Source organism: Lepus europaeus, chromosome 1 (assembly GCF_033115175.1).
Source record: "Lepus europaeus isolate LE1 chromosome 1, mLepTim1.pri, whole genome shotgun sequence".
Lineage (NCBI taxonomy): Eukaryota > Metazoa > Chordata > Mammalia > Lagomorpha > Leporidae > Lepus > Lepus europaeus.
The window spans coordinates 19,675,176-19,692,089 of NC_084827.1; the positions used below are offsets into that span (position 1 = coordinate 19,675,176).

The window sequence follows — 16,914 nt, forward strand, 5'->3', positions numbered from 1 at the left end:
TTTTTCATCTTTTGTAATTACCTTTATTAAAAAATTGTACTTGAAAAAAAAAGACAAACTCTGTCTTCTAAATTCTCCTCTACAGGGATCAAGTTAACTCATTTTTTTTTAAGCTTTATTTATATTATTTGAAAGATTTACAGAGAGAAGGAGAGGCAGAGAGAGAGAGAGAAAGAGGTCTTCTATCCGCTGGTTCACTCCCCAATTGGCCGCAAAGGCCAGTGCTGCTCCAATCTGAAGCCAGGAGCTTCTTTCAGGTCTCCCACGTGGATGCAAAGGCCCAAGGACTTGGACCATCCTCTACTGCTTTCTCAGGCCAAAGCAGAGAGCTGGATCGGAAGTAGAGCAGCTGGGACTTGAACCGGTGCCCATATGGGATGCCAACACTACAGGCGGCACCTTTACCCACTACACCACAGCACCAGCCCAGGATAGCTCATTTTATAGACAGACAATAAAGAGATGCTCCCCTAAAACAATAAAATTTATAATTGTAGTTAATGTCAAACACAACAGTTACCTTATTGTAACTATTTGGAAATAGTTTTCATGCAAAATTTTCCATGGAGTGTTAATCCTTACTCATAAAGAATATTCGGGGCTGGTGCTGTGACGCTGTGCCACAGCGCCGGCCCCAGAAATAAAAAAAAAAGAATTGAGATCAGTCTACAGAATATCTTCAGAAAAGGGAAACAAAGTTCATTTAATTATCAGCTGTTGATTTTTTTTCAGTACTTTCACAGGAGAGCAGTAATAAGTTGACATAGAGTATATTCGGTCTATATGGTAAAAAGAAACAAATTATAAAAGCTAACAAAGAGTGACATCTGAATACAGATTTTTTTCTGAACACAGATTTATAAAATGACAACATCTTAGGCACACATACAGTATTTTCATGTAAAACATCTAGTTTCAGCATAAAATAATTTGGTTGCTTTTTAACTGTGTTGCAGATCTTATAAGCTGAAGATGCAGATGTCCATGTATGTTAAATGCCATAGTAAATATCTTTCTCAATGCATATAAAATGATAAATGCTCTATCACAGTCTTAAGGGTATTTTTGGAAGTATGTTTTGTCTTTCTTCAGAAACATTTAAAATATAAAAATCAAAGGGTTTGTGGTACAATGAAATAGTGAACAGTTCTCAGTTTACTGCTAATATTAGAAAAAGCTAGATTTTACAATTACTCTGGAATACATGAAAAAATGTTTCACTTTGTACTGCATGTTTATTACAGAAAGACAAGGAAAGCACATTCTTCAAGGAGACATTTGATTTTTCATTGTTTAGTGAGTTTCTGCTGTCATTGTTGTATCAGAGCAGTTCAACAACATTAGCAACTCAGGAAAGTTAGAATGCTAATAATTATTCTGCTAGTTATTGTTTTAATCTCTGCATCTATTAACACTGTCTCAATAATGGTAATATTGATTCTCATCTCACCAAGTGGTGTGAAGAATAGTTACTATAAAAAAAGTTAAGCTCCACTTTATAAAGAAACTAATAGGGGCCAGGGTCATGGCATGATGGGTTAAGTGCCACCTGTGAAGCCAGCATCTTTGTGGGCGCGGATTGGGTTCGTGCTGCTCCACTTCCCATCCAGCTCCCTGCTGATGGTCTGGGAAGGGCAGTGAAAGATGGGCCAAGTGTTTGGGTCCCTGCCACCCATGTGAGAGATGCAGAAGAGGCTCCTGGCTTCAGCCTATCCCAACTTGGGCTTCTGCAGCCATCTGGGGAGTGGACCAGCAGATGATGTTTCTCTCTGTGTAACACTTTCACGTAAATAAATAAATCTTTTTTTTAAAAACTAGTAAGTATGATATATGAATGGAAAGCAGTCTAGAATACACTTCATACTTAATAGTAATGACTTCTGGGAGTTGGGATTGGAATAAGGAAGTAGCTAAGTAGTGTGTCAGGATTATATTATTGTCTCTATTGATCTAATGTCAGGACCTCTCTGCCACTTTTAAGAAAAATGTCTCTTGAGTCAGGATCAGATGTATTCTCATTTTTCCATTCATTCAGTGGTTGAAATCATGCCACATTTTACTTTGCTTTGTATGGACTATGACTTCCTTGTACAACTTTTCCCCCTATGGTTTTTTTAAAAATGTGATTCTTGATATATATTGATACATACAAAAGAATAAATTTGGACTATCAATTTAACTTTTTTTAAAGATTTTATTTATTTATTTATTTGAGAGATAAAGTTACAGAGAGGGAGAGACAGGTCTTCTGTCTACTTGTTCACTCCTCAAATGGCCACCAGGAGCTTCTTCCAGGTCACCCACATGGGTGCAGGGCCCCAAGCACTTAGAACATCTTCTACTGCTTCACCAGGCCATAGCAAAGAGCTAGATTGGAAGGGGAGCAGCCAGGATACGAAATGGTGCCCATATGGGATGCCAGCGCTGCAGTTGGAGACTTAACCCACTGTGCCACAGTGCCGGCAACCACCTAACTTTTAAAACCATGATAATATAATGAGTATTTTTGGGCCCACCAATCAAATGTTAAGAACAACTCAATGAATAGTGTGCTCTGTTATAAAGTACCCCCCACAAATTCTAAATGTCCTAATTTTTTCTTAAGATTAATGTTTTCACTGAATTTATCCACCTTCTCATCTGTATTCTTAAGTAGAAACCCTCTCTGACTCTTGAACTTCCTGGTTTGTTCTAACTTGTACCAGTTCTTCTTTAGATTACTCCTCAGCTGTCATCACTGCTTTTCTCAGACCAGTAGCAGGGATCTGGATCAGAAGTGGAGCAGCTGGGACATGAACTGGTGCCTGTATGGAATGCCAGCATTGCAGGTTGCAACTTTACCCAGTGTGCCACAACGCCAGCCCTGTGGCATTCCATTTAAAAGGGCTAGTATAAACAAAAACATGGAGATTAGAAATCATACTACTGTGGTTGAGGTACACAAAGGTTGATTTGCTTGGCATATGGAGAAAGAGAATTGGGACGACTGATGGATATTTGTCTTATGGAAGGCCATGGCTATGAGGCTGTTATGTAAAGTGCACATTCAGAAAGGTTTTAATTGTTTTCCTATCACTTGGAATGATCCTATTTGTTTACCTTTTCCTCCTATCTCCTAGCAACAGGATAAAACCTCGTCCAACCTCCATGAAGCTGCTTCAGACTGTGTGTGCTCAGCTCTCTATGCCATTGAAAATGTGGAGACTAATTTGCCATTAGCCATGCAACTTTTTCAGGGAGTCCTGACATTGGAGACTGCCTATCATATGGCTGTAGCTCGAGAAGACTTAGACAAGTGAGTAATTATTTAAGGGAAGAGCCCTGGGTTTTCCTACATACTGGGTATTCTTTTTAACTATTTATTTATTTATTTTGAATGGTTTGTTCGTTTATTTGAAATGCAGAATGACAGAAATAGAGTGAGTCAGAAAGAGATCTCTGTCCACTGGTTCACACCCCAGATGGCCTCAATAGCCAGGGCTGGACCAGGCTGAAGCTCCATCCTGGTGTGCCACATGGGTGTTAGGGATCCAAGTACTTAGGCCATCTTCCACTGCCTTCCAGGCACATTAACAGGAAGCTGGATCAGAAGTGGAGTAGCTGGGACAACCCAGTTCACCATAACACTGGTACCCCCAGTTCACTTTTTATTAATTCATCTATCATTTGTGATTCTTAGTGATTCAGTGTAAGTATAAAAGCAGTGCATCCTTAAGATACTGTATTATCTGAACCTAGAGGGGCAGATTGGATGCCAAAGGAGAGGCTGTAGAATTGCCAGTCATGCAAAGTAGTAATTTTTTGCTCTTATAATCAGGAATAAACTTTAAAATATCAAGAGTAATTTGATAAGCATTTTTTTTCCAAATGTTTTAGTATTGGAGAATGTGCCATCTTAGTAAAGGTGTTTGTCATGGACGTTGTAATACAATACAGGAAGTAATCACTAGATGTCCCTTAGACTGAGGAACCTTTTATTTGATTAACTATGTCTGTTAGTGTGTACATATAATATCTAGATTTCTGACTTGATGTTCTCATTCCTCTTTCTTCTACAGAGTTCTGAATTACTGCCGTATTTTCACTGAACTGTGTGAAACTTTTCTTGAAAAAATTGTTTGTACTCCAGGCCAGGGTCTTGGGGACCTACGAACTCTGGAGCTGCTGCTTATCTGTGCAGGGCATCCTCAGTATGAGGTAGTATCTGTACTGTACTAAGGCCATTGTGCTCCAAGCGGTATATTGTGTGCTGTCTGTATTCTAGTGCCTCATGCCCCACCTTTGACCTTTGAGAAACTGTAGTCTGGGTTTTTAAAAAATTGATATATTTGAGAGGCAGAGAGAAAGAGGTCTCTAGACAGAGAGCTCCCACCCACTGGTTCAGTCCCCACATGCCTAGAACCAAGCTAAAGCTGGGAACTCAAAGCAGGTGTCCCATGTGATAGCAAGAGCCTAATTACTGAGGCCCTCACTGCTGCCTCCCAGGGTTTGCATTAGCAGGAAGGTGGAGTCAGGAACTTGACAGGGGCATCAAACCCAGTCACTCGTTTGTGGGAGTCAACCATTCAGCTGAATGCCTGCTGCCTATGTTGGAATTTTTAGAAAGTTGTGCTCAAGTTTCTGCTTTGAATCCTTTTCTCTAGTTTTTGTTTTCGTTTTTCACCTGGTTAGGTAGGCTGATTGACAGGTATCTCAAGGAACCCTTTAGAAAGAAAGCCTGTTACCTTTCCTCTGAGCCCCTTCCAGGTGCCTTACAGCTAAATCATAGCACATCCTAACTGTACTCCACACGTCTCTTAACACCCCCAGGTTTTCTCCAAATCTGAGAAAAAACATTGAAAGGGTTTGAGTCACCTTTATTTAAAAGTCTTTAAGACATCCTAAGATTGCTCAGTATTTAGAGATTATCTTATCTGAGAAGTTTTACCTCTTACTTGTAATATCAAGAAGTGAGAAAGAAGTCCTCTCTAACTGAACAATTTTTAACAAATAGCTGTACAACTATTTTGGATCTTTGATGGGAAAGGCATGGTAGAACCCCTTTTACTTTTTCATTACTACTTAAAAATAACGTTTGTTATACATAATCTTATCAGAATATCTAAATTCAGATGAAACTCAAAACATTTTTGGGAGCAGTGTAGCACTGTATAATAATATCCCTCTCTAATCAGTGCCATATGGAAGACAGGCTGTGAGTAAAATCTCGGGCTGCTTCTACCGCTCTCTCCCACTCCAGAAAGCAAGCAAGAGGCTGGCACTGTGGTGCAGTGGGTTAAGCCTTCACCTACAGTGCTGGCATCCCATATGGGCACTACTTTGAGTCCTGGCTGCTCCACTTCCCATCCAGCTCTCTGTTAATGCACCTGGTAAAGCAGCAGAGGATGACCCAAGTGCTTGGGCCCCTGCACCCACATGGGAGACCCGGATGCAGCTCCTGGCTCCTAGATTCAACCTGGCCTAGCTCAGGCTATTGTAGCCATTTGGGACATGAACCAGCAGATGGAAGATATCTCTTTCTCTCTCTCTCTCTCTCTCTCTCTCTCTAACTCTGCCTTTCAAATAAATAAGTAAATCTTTGGGGAAAAAAATAAAGCAAACAAAAAATGACATGAGGCTGATTCAGTTATGTTCAGAGAACTATGGATGGCTTGCCTGGTAAGAAGTGTTCTAATTTCAAACATATGATGAAATTATTTCCAAATTTGGGGGGGATTCTTAGAAAGAAACTTCCATTTCTGTATATTTCTCTAAATTCAGAATCCAGTATACTTTTGTAGAAGTTTTCTTAGAGCTAAACAGGGAACTTAAAGCCAGTCTCTCTAACTGGAGTTTGGCACCTCACATAGAAAGATACTTGGGTGGATAATAGTAAGGAAAGGTGGCTTCTTAACTGGTTCTACTTATGCTACTTGAAAGTATTATCTTTCTTCTTGCATGCCCTAGTAACTATAAGATTTTTTGTTCTGTTCCTTTTCCATTAAAATAAATAATCTTTTGTCTTTGTATCTAACAGGTAGTAGAAATTTCTTTTAACTTCTGGTACCGACTAGGGGAACATTTGTACAAAACTAACGATGAGGTCATTCACGGCATCTTCAAAGCTTACATTCAGAGACTGCTTCATGCCTTGGCTCGACACTGCCAGTTGGAACCAGACCATGTAAGTTTTTTGGGGTTGTTTTTTTTTTTGTTCTTGTTTTTGGTAAGTTTATTTTTTCAAACCTTAATTTCCTCTTTTCAGGACAGAAAAGCTAGAGAATAAAACTAATGGAATGTATGCATTTTGTTGCTCTTCAGCCTCCAGTGAAGAAGTCAGTACCGGTGTAATGAAAAGCAGTAGGCCTGTGTGTTAGCTTGTCTGGTTCAATTCCCAGCTATTCTGCACTTCAGATTCAGCTTCCAGCTAATGAATTGGGAGGCAGTGGATGCTGGTCCAAGTACTTGGGTTCCTGCCACCCACATGAGAGAGCCAGATGGAGTTCCCAGCCTCTGGCTTCCGCCAGCTGTACCAGGCATCTGGGGAGTGAACCAGCAGATTGAAGACATCAGTGTCTTCTCTCTGTCACTCTTCCTTTCAAATAAAGATTTTGAAGGAAAGAGGGAGAGATGGTTCACTCTCCAGATGGCCACAATGGTCAGCTCTGGGACAGGCGGAAGCCAGGAGCCCAGAGCCTCATCTGAGTCTCTCACATGGGTAGCAGGAACCCAAACACTTGGGGCCATCTTCCACTGCTTTTCCCAGGCCATTAGCAGGGATTGGATCCCAAGTGGAGCAGCCAGGACAAGAACCTATGCCCACTGGGGTTGCCTGCCTTGCAGGCAGCACCTTGATGCACTACACCACAATACCAGCCCCAGTAAAGAAATCTTTAAGAAAAAAAGAAAAAAAAAATCACTCCTGAGTCAGCAATTATTCTTCCGGGAATTTATCTTAAGTAATTCTGCTGAAGGAAAACAGCTATTTTTATGGAGAAGGCATGGTCTATAAAAGTATAATATGATAAACTCGTGTACAGCAGTATAAGAAGAGTTAATATAAATTATATAGCAACTTGATGGATCATCATGCAGCAATTGAGTAACCATTGAAGTAACAATAGTAGGCTAAGTGAAAAAATCAGAATGTAAATTTTATGCTCTGGGGCTGGCACAGTGGTGGAGCAGGCGTGCCACATGGGTGCCAGTTTTAGTCCCGGCTGCTCCATTTCCGATCCAGCTCTCTGCTATGGCCTGGGAAAGCAGTAGAAGATGGTCCAAGCCCTTGGCCCCTGCACCCATGTGGGAGACCCAGAAGAAGCTCCTGGCTTCGGATTGGCACAGCTCCGGCCGGTGCAGCCAGTTGGGGAGTGAACCAGTGGCTGGCAGACCTCTCTCTCTCTCTCTCTCTCTCTCTCTCTCTCTCTTTCTCTGCCTCTCCTCTCTGTAACTCTAACTTTCAAATAAATAAATAAATCTTTTTTTTTTAAAAATTTATTCTGTCTTTAACAGTGTAAAATATGTGATTAGGTTACAACTAATATAAGACTAAGATGTTTTGAGGATATTGGAAGTCACATATTTTCTCCAACTTATATACATAATTACCTTTGTTATTTATACTTATTTTATAATTTTAAAGAAAATATAGGAATAATCTGTTTGCTTATCAGAAAGCATACTAGAAATGTTATGACATAGTCCATTGGAAAAGGCTCAACCTCCATGTTTTGCTTAGTCTCTTCAAATATTTCTGCATCTTTTTCATCTTTTTGGTTGGTTTATTTAATCTCTGTCCTTTTATGTAGGACCTATAGTAGGTTTACTTGCATACAAGTAAATCAGACACGATATTCTCTTAATTTTTTTTACAGATTTATTTATTTATTTGAAAGGCATAGTCACAAAGAGGCAGAGGCATAGAGAGAGAGGAATCTTCCATCTGCTGGTTCAATCTCCAAACGGCCGCAACAACCAGAGCTGGGCCGATCCAAATTCAAGAGCCAGGAGCTTCTTCTGGGTCTCCCACGCAGGTGCAGGGACTTAGTACTTAGGCCATCTTCTGCTTTTCCAGGCCATAGCAGAGAGCTGGATGGGAAGTGGAGCAGCCAAGACTCGAACTGGCACCCATATGGCTTAACCTACTATGCCACAGCGCTGGCCTCTTAAGTTCTGTTTTCTATATGAAGTTATCATGATGGTTGATCTTGGAAGTTCTTGAACTTTAGCTTCAGAGACTTTTTCGGTATCAGAGACCCATAACTGCGTTTTCCAAGTCACTTCCCTCTCCCTGCGACTACTACATTTTGTTAAAACTAACAAGGTGTAGCTTGGAATTACAAAACGCACACATAGTCCTAAAATTTCTCATCATACAGATAGAAGATAGGTTGTATTGACTTGACATATGTTACAGTTTGGGAGACCCTTTATCTACAACTACCTTGTGACTTTTTTGGGAAATTTTTGGGACTTCGCTGCTTTATTCTTCTTTACTCTTTATTTTATGGAGACAATGAAAGCCTCCATTGGTTTAAGACAAATGTTATCTGATTTCAGGAGGGAGTTCCTGAGGAGACTGATGACTTTGGGGAGTTTCGGATGCGGGTGTCAGACCTGGTGAAGGACTTGATTTTTTTGATTGGGTCTATGGAGTGTTTTGCTCAGGTAAGCCCATTTGGAAATTCTTAGTAGTTTCTTGATCACCTGTGTTCACTCCTGTGTCTTCTGTTCCATCTTCTTCGAAGTCTTTGGCTAAATGGAATAAGAGATACGCAGGTGCCTAGCACACTGCCTGGCATATAGTAGCTGTGTTTATTTATCGTCTCACAAGCCAATTGCAGTCTATGGATGGTTCAGTTACGGTTTATGCTATAAAGAACTACAAGTGCTGTGCCACTTCTGCAGCTAGAATGAAAGATCATAGATAAGATTAAAGCCTCAAGGAAACTTCTAGGGAATTTGGACCTAAGCAGGCAAAATAGAAACATTTTCTTGCTTTACTAATTATATATCAACTCTAGCAACTCTTTTAGTTATCTGATATTTACTTTGTCCATGCTTAGGGTTAGAATCCTGTGCGGTTTCATCCCAGGGTTAACCATAGTAGAGAAGATTCATAGTTCTGTGGTTTTTGCGATAATCAGTAACATTTTACATCATAAGGTTGCAGTCATCACCATGCCACATCAGTTGACATTAGAATAACTTCAGGAGATCTTCATATTGCTGGATCATTCTCTAATAAGTTCTGAAATACTAGTTTGGATGCTTCATCATGGCAGTACTAGACTAAACTAATTTTGCTTTTTTTGTTTGTTTTTAAACTCGACCATTTTGCATATATTTGTGCATAATATGATCCAGGAAGTGTTAATCAAGATTTAACATTTTTTTCCAGTGTGTTAAGCAGAGTATGTTTATTGGTTCACTTATGAAAATTTGGGAGTTCTTAGAAAACATACCCAGTGAGATATTAGCCCATCGGCAACTATTCAGTACTCAGATTTCAACTCTTCTGACAGGCTCTGTGGCTTTAAGAAAGTCCATTAATCTCCTAATTTCAAATTTATAAATTATCAACATTGTCCACAATGTGTTCTGTAGAATATTAGCTTCATGAGATGTTCTTCAGCAAAATAATAAAGAATTTTTAAACTGCATAGATGTAATCAATTAAAATTAGGAAATGGTTCAAATAGTATATTACAGATTCAGGAAAGCTACACAATAAGAAAATTGCTTAATTTTGTCTTCTTCTAGCAGTCTTTGTTATCTGACTATAAAATTCTTATTTATTCTAACACCTGATCATACTTCACAGAAGGATGTAATCTGGGAAATTCTTTACTAGAACATCGCCGAGTAATCTGCTAGGTCTACCTTTTAAAAAGTTCTACTTGGATATATTATTGTGATAGGTGCTTCTAAGCAGCTGCTTGTTACCAATTTAATCTGTGCTGCCTGTGTTTATACAGACAAGTGCTTAAAAACGGTAGAAATGTAAAGGTAGCACATACAGACTTACATTGTATCTCCACTTTAAGTCTATTTATCAGTTATTATCTAGACCAGAGACACTTGTGTAACATGTTTTGTTTTCCCCATAATGCTTGCTTTCTGGAGGCAGATGATCATCTTGATAAAGTCTTTGAGATCTAAATGGATTTATTTTAGATATCACAACAGTAGTTACTTCTAGTTAGGGAGGAGTAGAAAATTATTGTTTTTTCCTGGCTCTGAGAAGCAATTTGATTTAGAAACAAGGAATCAGATTTGTTATAACTGACAGGATTTTTTTTTGTTTCATTTGTTTTGGAATTGTTTTCCTTTTAATGGATCCATAACCCACCTCTTCTTCTCTAGTTATATTCTACTCTGAAAGAAGGCAACCCACCCTGGGAGGTGACAGAAGCGGTACTCTTTATCATGGCTGCTATAGCAAAGAGTGTTGATCCGTGAGTGTCTAATAAGTCTTTTGCTGGGAACTCTAAATATCAAGAGAAAAGAGAATTATACCATTTTTCTCTGATATGGTATATGCTTGGAAACTCTTAGAACTTCTTATGTCTGTGGTGCTGTCTAGTCTTGTGACTACTAGAGTCTAATTAGGATAGCCTTTTTGTTGATACCATGTTTTAATCACATTTCCTAGAGTTAAATTACTTGACTTTTGATACTAGTAATAGCTGCTGATTTATTTTTCCAACTGAATCTCCCTGTGAAAGTTGTGGTCAAAAATTTGATAGACTGATAAATTGTTGGTACTTGCTGGTAGACATTAATTGGGTCTCCTGCTTTTGTGGCCTTGGGTAAGTTATCCATATATATATATTTAATTTAGGTTGTTCTTTTTTCTCTATCTCAGAAAATCATTTGTTTGCTTCAGAGATGCAAGGCATAGACACCATTTTGCTTAAAATAGTAGCAAAATATGAAAGACAATTATTTTTATTATTGCTATTGAAAAATTTTAATGATTCAAATTTGATTTCTAATTGCTTAGCATAGAAATTTGGGGGCGGTGTTGTGGCATAGCAGGTAAAGTTGCCGCCTGTGATGCGGGCATTCCATATGGGCTCCAATTTGTGTCCTAGCTGCTCCACTTCTGATCCAGCTCTCTGCTAGTGGACTGGGAAAAGCAGCAGAAGATAGCCCAAGTGTTTGGGCTTCTGACACCTACATGGGATACCTGGATGAAGGTCCTGGTTCCTGGATTCAGCCTGGCCATTGTGGCCATCTATGAAGTGAACCAGAGGATGGAAGATCGATCTCTCTCTCCCTGTCTTCCCCTTTCTGTGACTCTATCAAATAAATAAATAAATATTTTAAAAGGGACTTGTGTTAATGATATGAATCCCTAACGACAGAATTTACTTTGTACCATGAGTTCCTACATTGGTGTCAAGTTACCTTGTTTTGTGATCCGATACCTGCAATTGAGCTCTCTATTTAGGGCCTTGATTGGAGAGATGGTTAGGGCAGAGAATTATAAAAAGCACAGTGCATCCTTTTTAGCTGCTTTTTAGGGCCTAATCAGTGAAACCTTATATTGTCTCTAATCCAATAAATATTCAAGGAGATAGAGTAGGTTTATTTTTCTTTGTTAAGAAGATCTTAATTATATGTCATGCTGTTTGATATTAAACCCATTTTGGTGTCTTTTGGAACCTGACATGACAGTGTGAAGATTATTAAAATCATTAGTATTCTGCCATATATTGGTTTGAAAAAATGAGAGTAGATTGTCTTCAGTGACTGACTTAGTGTCCCTGAGAAACAGGCATAAATGAAAGGAGATTTTATATATTTCTTTATCTGCATTTCAAGCCAACTGTGTGATTACAATTTTTAGTGCGTATAAAGGACTTAGTAGACCTGGTATATCTGTAGGGGCTGCTCTTGTCTAGCTCAGGGTATTAGTTACACTTTAATCATCTTTCATCTCTGGATTAAGTTCTGTCACTTTGGAGGCATCCTCCACTCTACTCAAAAGAACTTCAGCCAATATATTTGGGGATTAAGAGAAAGTAAAGGGAAAAAATGAATTCACGGAACTGTGGAAAGTGTTTGATTAACTTTAGTTTCCCCTTATGTTCCGAATCGGGGACCTTAATCTGTCCTGCAGCTTGTTTTCTTATTCCTTCAGTTAAGAAGCTGACCCACCCATGCTTTCTCCTGTTCTTAAGGTTTTCAGTGTCTGGCTATATGATGTCCTTTGGAGAATAACAGCTAATAGAAAGTGATCAGTGAGAGTTATTCATTCGTCATTTAGCCATTCTGCAATATTTATTGAGTGCCCATTATGTGCCAGGCACTGTTCTAGGTGCTGCAGATAGAAGAATAAGTTAAAAAGATTCCTTAAAAGAAGACGTTTCATTCATAATAAATGTTGCCTCCCCAATTGGAGGAGCCTGTATTTGATATCCTGTGTGTCTTTGGACACTTTGCTGGCATTCATAAGACTAAAGAGCAGTATGCTTCTCCTGAAACAATGATATTTTTCATTTCTGCCTTTTCCCCCTCTTATGAGAATTTGGAAAACTTTCATATCTGATGTTAAGTGCTTGTGTCTAATGGTTATTTATTTAGAAAGAAGCCATTAGCAATGCTGTGTGTTGCTGCGGCCTGTTATATAGCCAGAACATAACCCTTACAATCAGTAACTGTGAGTACTTCCTTCTGTATTCAGGGAGAATAACCCAACCCTCGTGGAGGTCCTGGAAGGAGTCGTCCGCCTGCCGGAGACCGTCCATACAGCTGTGCGATACACCAGCATTGAGTTGGTTGGAGAGATGAGTGAAGTAGTTGACCGGAACCCTCAGTTCCTTGGTATGTGTTAACTCTTGCCTCTGCTGCTGCTGCTACCTGATTTTTTCTCCCTCTCTTATTTTTGCTCTTATTTCTCTATTTTCTCTCTTTTTTTTTTTTTTTTTTTTTTGGATAGGTAGAATGTAGACACTGATAGGAAATATTATATTGTATGTTGCTTAGTTGATAGAAGATTTATAATCTGGTCTGGGAGAAGGACCTTTGAAAGATTAGCTCTCCAGATACTGGAACAGCTTGCTTCTGTTATTCTGCTTAAACATGAACATTTCTGGGGCCGGCATTGTGGTGTGATGGGTTAAGCTGCCACCTGTGATACCAGCATCCTATATGGGCGCTGGTTCAAGTCCTGGTTGCTCCATTTCCAATCCAGCTCCTTGCTAGTGCACCTGGGAAAGCAGCAGAAAATGGCCCAAATCCTGGGGTCACTGCACCCATGTGGGAGAGCTGGATGAAGCTCCTGGCTCTTGGCTTTAGCCTGGCCATTGCGGCCATTTGTGAAGTGAACCAGTAGGTGGAAGATCTCTCTCTGTAACTACGCCTTTCAAATAAATAGATCTTAAGACAAAAAAATGAACATTTCTGTCATTGTTGGTCTTTGACATACTCATTTGTTTTAGCTAATCAGACTCTACTATAGTTAGTTCTAATCCAGAAGCTACTCAGAGGTTGAAGCATAGGAAAGGGTTTTTTTAGTGTTGAATGAATCCTACATTTAAAAACAGAATTATCATTGGATGCTAAACACACACAACTTAAAATGAGGAGTACTGGGCCAGGCATTTAGCCTCGTGGTTAAGATGCCTGCATTCCACACTGGAGTACATGGCTTTAACACTCAGTTTCGTTTCCTAATTCCAGCATCCTGCTAGTGCAGACTCTGGGAGGCAATGGACATGGCTCAAGTAATTGAATCCCTGCCACCCACATGGGAAAACTGCATTGAGTTTCTAGCTCCTGGGTTTGGTCTGGCTCAGCCCCAGCTATAAAGGGAGTGAATCAGCAGATGCCTGCCTGCCTGCCTGTTTGTCTATCTGCCTCTCAAAGAAACAGAGAAAGAAGAAACTTGAGTTATATAACCTCTAGCTGCCTTCATTTACTTGAGAAAATAACTGAAGATCTTAAATTTTAAAACTGAAACTGAAGATAAAATTAGAAATCATTCTAACCTCTTTAGTTTTTTTAGGATTTGCTTTTTTTTTTTTTTCCTTTTCCTATTTAAAAGAGAAAGAGATCAATATTCTGTCTGCTGGTTTATTTCTCAAAGGACTGGCTGGGCCAGGCCAAAGCCAGGAACCTAGAACTCCATCCAGGCCTCCCATCTGCTGCCTCCCAGGGTACATTTTAGCAGGAAGCTGGATCAGAAGTAGAGGAGCCAGGATTCAAACCAAGAACTCCAATATGGGATGCAGGTTCAATGTGGGCACTGGTTCAAGTCCTAGCCGCTCTATTTCCAATCTAGCTCCCTGCTAATGCACATGGGAAAGCAGCAGAAAATGGCCCAAATCCTGGGGTCACTGCACCCAGTCTTTAACTGCTGTACCAAATGCCCATCCCTGTAATCCAGTTTTGCAGATAAGGTAGAGACTAATTAATCCACAGTAATATATAGTAACCCCCTGACATCTGAAAGGGATACATTCTAAAACTTCAGAGTCCTCAAATTTGTGTTGTTATATCATTAATTAATGTGTTTCCTGTGCATATCTTTACTATTGCTTTTTTACTTGATTTTATTTTACACATCTGTTTTAGTGCCTGAAACACTTACCAAGAAGAGTGACTTTGTTCTCTTTTCTTATTTCTATTTGTATAGCGTATGAAATGCTTACATCATAACTGAGCCATTTTACAAGTTCAATGTATCATTTTAAAATGTTTTCAAAGTACCTTTTTCTAATGCTTACATTTCTTTACTTCCATTATCTGCCTCAACATTTGGCTTTCTTTTGTAAACTGTTTTTCCACAAGGAAATAAAGTAGAATTGTCCTTTTTTAGCTCGATATTTTCACTTTAGTAAGCCGCAAAGCTAGGTTGAACTATGGAGCACCTGCAGTGTTTCAGATTTGTGCCTCAGCAGTAGATAAATTGTTATATGTTTGTATTCTAGAAGAGTCAAAACCATGAATATTCAGTTTAAGAGCCACAAAAGTGCAGTGTTAGGGTTGCTTGGGCTACTTTTAGATTCTAGATTTTCTGTGATTCTTAGGTTAAATGGGCATAAGTTTTGTGGGAAGAGAGCAAATTGTACTGAGTTGTGCATTTTTTTTTTTTTTACCATTAGACTAGAAATGGATATAATGGCATTAGTCCTTAAGACTTAATTCTTTTTTTAAGTTATATGTGTGTGTGTGTGTATTTTAGAGATTTATTTATTTATTTATTTTACTTGAAAGGCAGAGTTACAGAGAGGCAGAGGCAGAGAGAAAGATCTTCCTTCCACTGGTTCACTCTCGAAATGGCTGCAATGGCTGGAGCTGAGCCAGTCTGAAACCAGAAAGCAGGAACAACTTCTGGGTCTCCCACACGGGTGCAGGGGCCCAAGGACTTAGGCCAGCTTCCACTGCTTTCCCAGGGCATTGCAGAGAGCTGGATCAGAAATGGAGCGGCCAGGACTTGAACCGGTGCCCATATGGGATGCTGGCACTGCAGGTGGTGGTTTCAACCCACTATGCCACAGAGCCAGCCCCAACATAATTCTTTTGATTCCTTCAGGTTCTTTCATAGTTTGCTATGATGTCTCTCTCTGAAATACTTTTTAACCATATATGGTTTTTTTTTTTTTAAAGATTTATTTATTTATTTGAAAGAGTTACAGAGAGAAAGAGATCTTCCATTTGTTGATTCAATCCCCAATTGGCCTCAGTGGCCAGGGCTGATCCAGGCTGAAGCCAGGAGCTTCATCTAAATCTCCCACATGTGAGGCGGGGACCCAGGCACTTGCTTTTCCCAGGCCATTAGCAGGGAAATGGATCAGAAGTAGAGCATCCAGGACACGAACCAGGACCCATGAGTAGAATATGCTCCATAGAAATTTGCCTTTACAATCAGCTTTATTGGAACACTTAACATTTGATAAAATTAAAACTTAGTGGCCGGCGCCATGGCTCAACAGGCTAATCCTCTGCTTAGCGGCGCGGGCATACCAGATTCTGTCACGGTTGCTCCTCTTCCAGGCCAGCTCTCTGCTATGGCCAGGGAGTGCAGTGGAGGATGGCCCAAGTGCTTGGGCCCTGCACCCCATGGGAGACCAGGAGAAGCACCTGGCTCCTGCCTTCGGATCAGCACGGTGCGCCGGCCGCAGCACACCGGCCACGGCGGCCATTGGAGGGTGAACCAACGGCAAAAAGGAAGACCTTTCTCTCTGTCTCTCTCTCTCTCACTGTCCACTCTGCCTGTCAAAAAATAAAAATAAAAAAAAAAGTGAATTGATTGATATAGATGATCTCTGTGATTTAGGGCCTTTCATAACTAGAAAGAAACAAGTGTGTTAGCTTCAGGCAGCTATCATTGTCTTGGTTGATGCAGGCTTTTTGACCAACTGATTCATCTCTGAGTGTAATAGTAACTCTTGAGCCTTGTATTCTTATATTACCATATATTAATAACTGAATGGCCATGTGTGCTCTGAAGTCAGTGGTTTTCAATCTGCGCTCTGTGAGTGCGTAGGGTTGGTTACAATGGGAGATGAACTAAATAACGCTCAGGGCCCAATTACATTGTGACAGTGAGAGCAGTTCTACTTTTATATGTTTTTAATAGTGGGGTTCTGAACACATTTCATTTTCAAAATGGGTTTTTTATTTTTATTTTTAAAAAGTATGTAAACTGTGTTATAACAAACTAGGAATTTTCCATGAGTTTCAGATCTATCATCTCTACCTGGCTTTTCTCCTAGATCCCGTGCTGGGCTATTTGATGAAAGGCCTGTGTGAAAAGCCCCTGGCTTCTGCTGCAGCGAAAGCCATTCATAACATTTGCTCTGTCTGCCGAGATCACATGGCTCAGCACTTCAATGGACTCCTGGAGATTGCACGTTCTCTTGATTCCTTCATGTTGTCTCCAGAAGCTGCTGTGGGCTTGCTGAAAGGTATTTGCTTATGATG

At 39.8% G+C, this 16,914-nt stretch overlaps 1 protein-coding gene across 3 annotated transcripts in view; it reads left to right on the forward strand.

Annotated features, from left to right (window-relative positions):
• TNPO3 (transportin 3) overlaps window positions 1–16,914 on the forward strand; it is a 106,317-nt gene that overhangs the window by 56,126 nt on the left and 33,277 nt on the right. For all 3 annotated transcript variants that reach the window (XM_062201994.1, XM_062202063.1, XM_062202126.1), the window contains 7 exons: window positions 3,120–3,295; window positions 4,059–4,197; window positions 6,017–6,163; window positions 8,539–8,646; window positions 10,345–10,436; window positions 12,671–12,810; window positions 16,707–16,898. In XM_062201994.1, coding sequence (XP_062057978.1) covers window positions 3,120–3,295; window positions 4,059–4,197; window positions 6,017–6,163; window positions 8,539–8,646; window positions 10,345–10,436; window positions 12,671–12,810; window positions 16,707–16,898 — 994 coding nt within the window. The remainder of the gene's footprint in view (window positions 1–3,119; window positions 3,296–4,058; window positions 4,198–6,016; window positions 6,164–8,538; window positions 8,647–10,344; window positions 10,437–12,670; window positions 12,811–16,706; window positions 16,899–16,914) is intronic.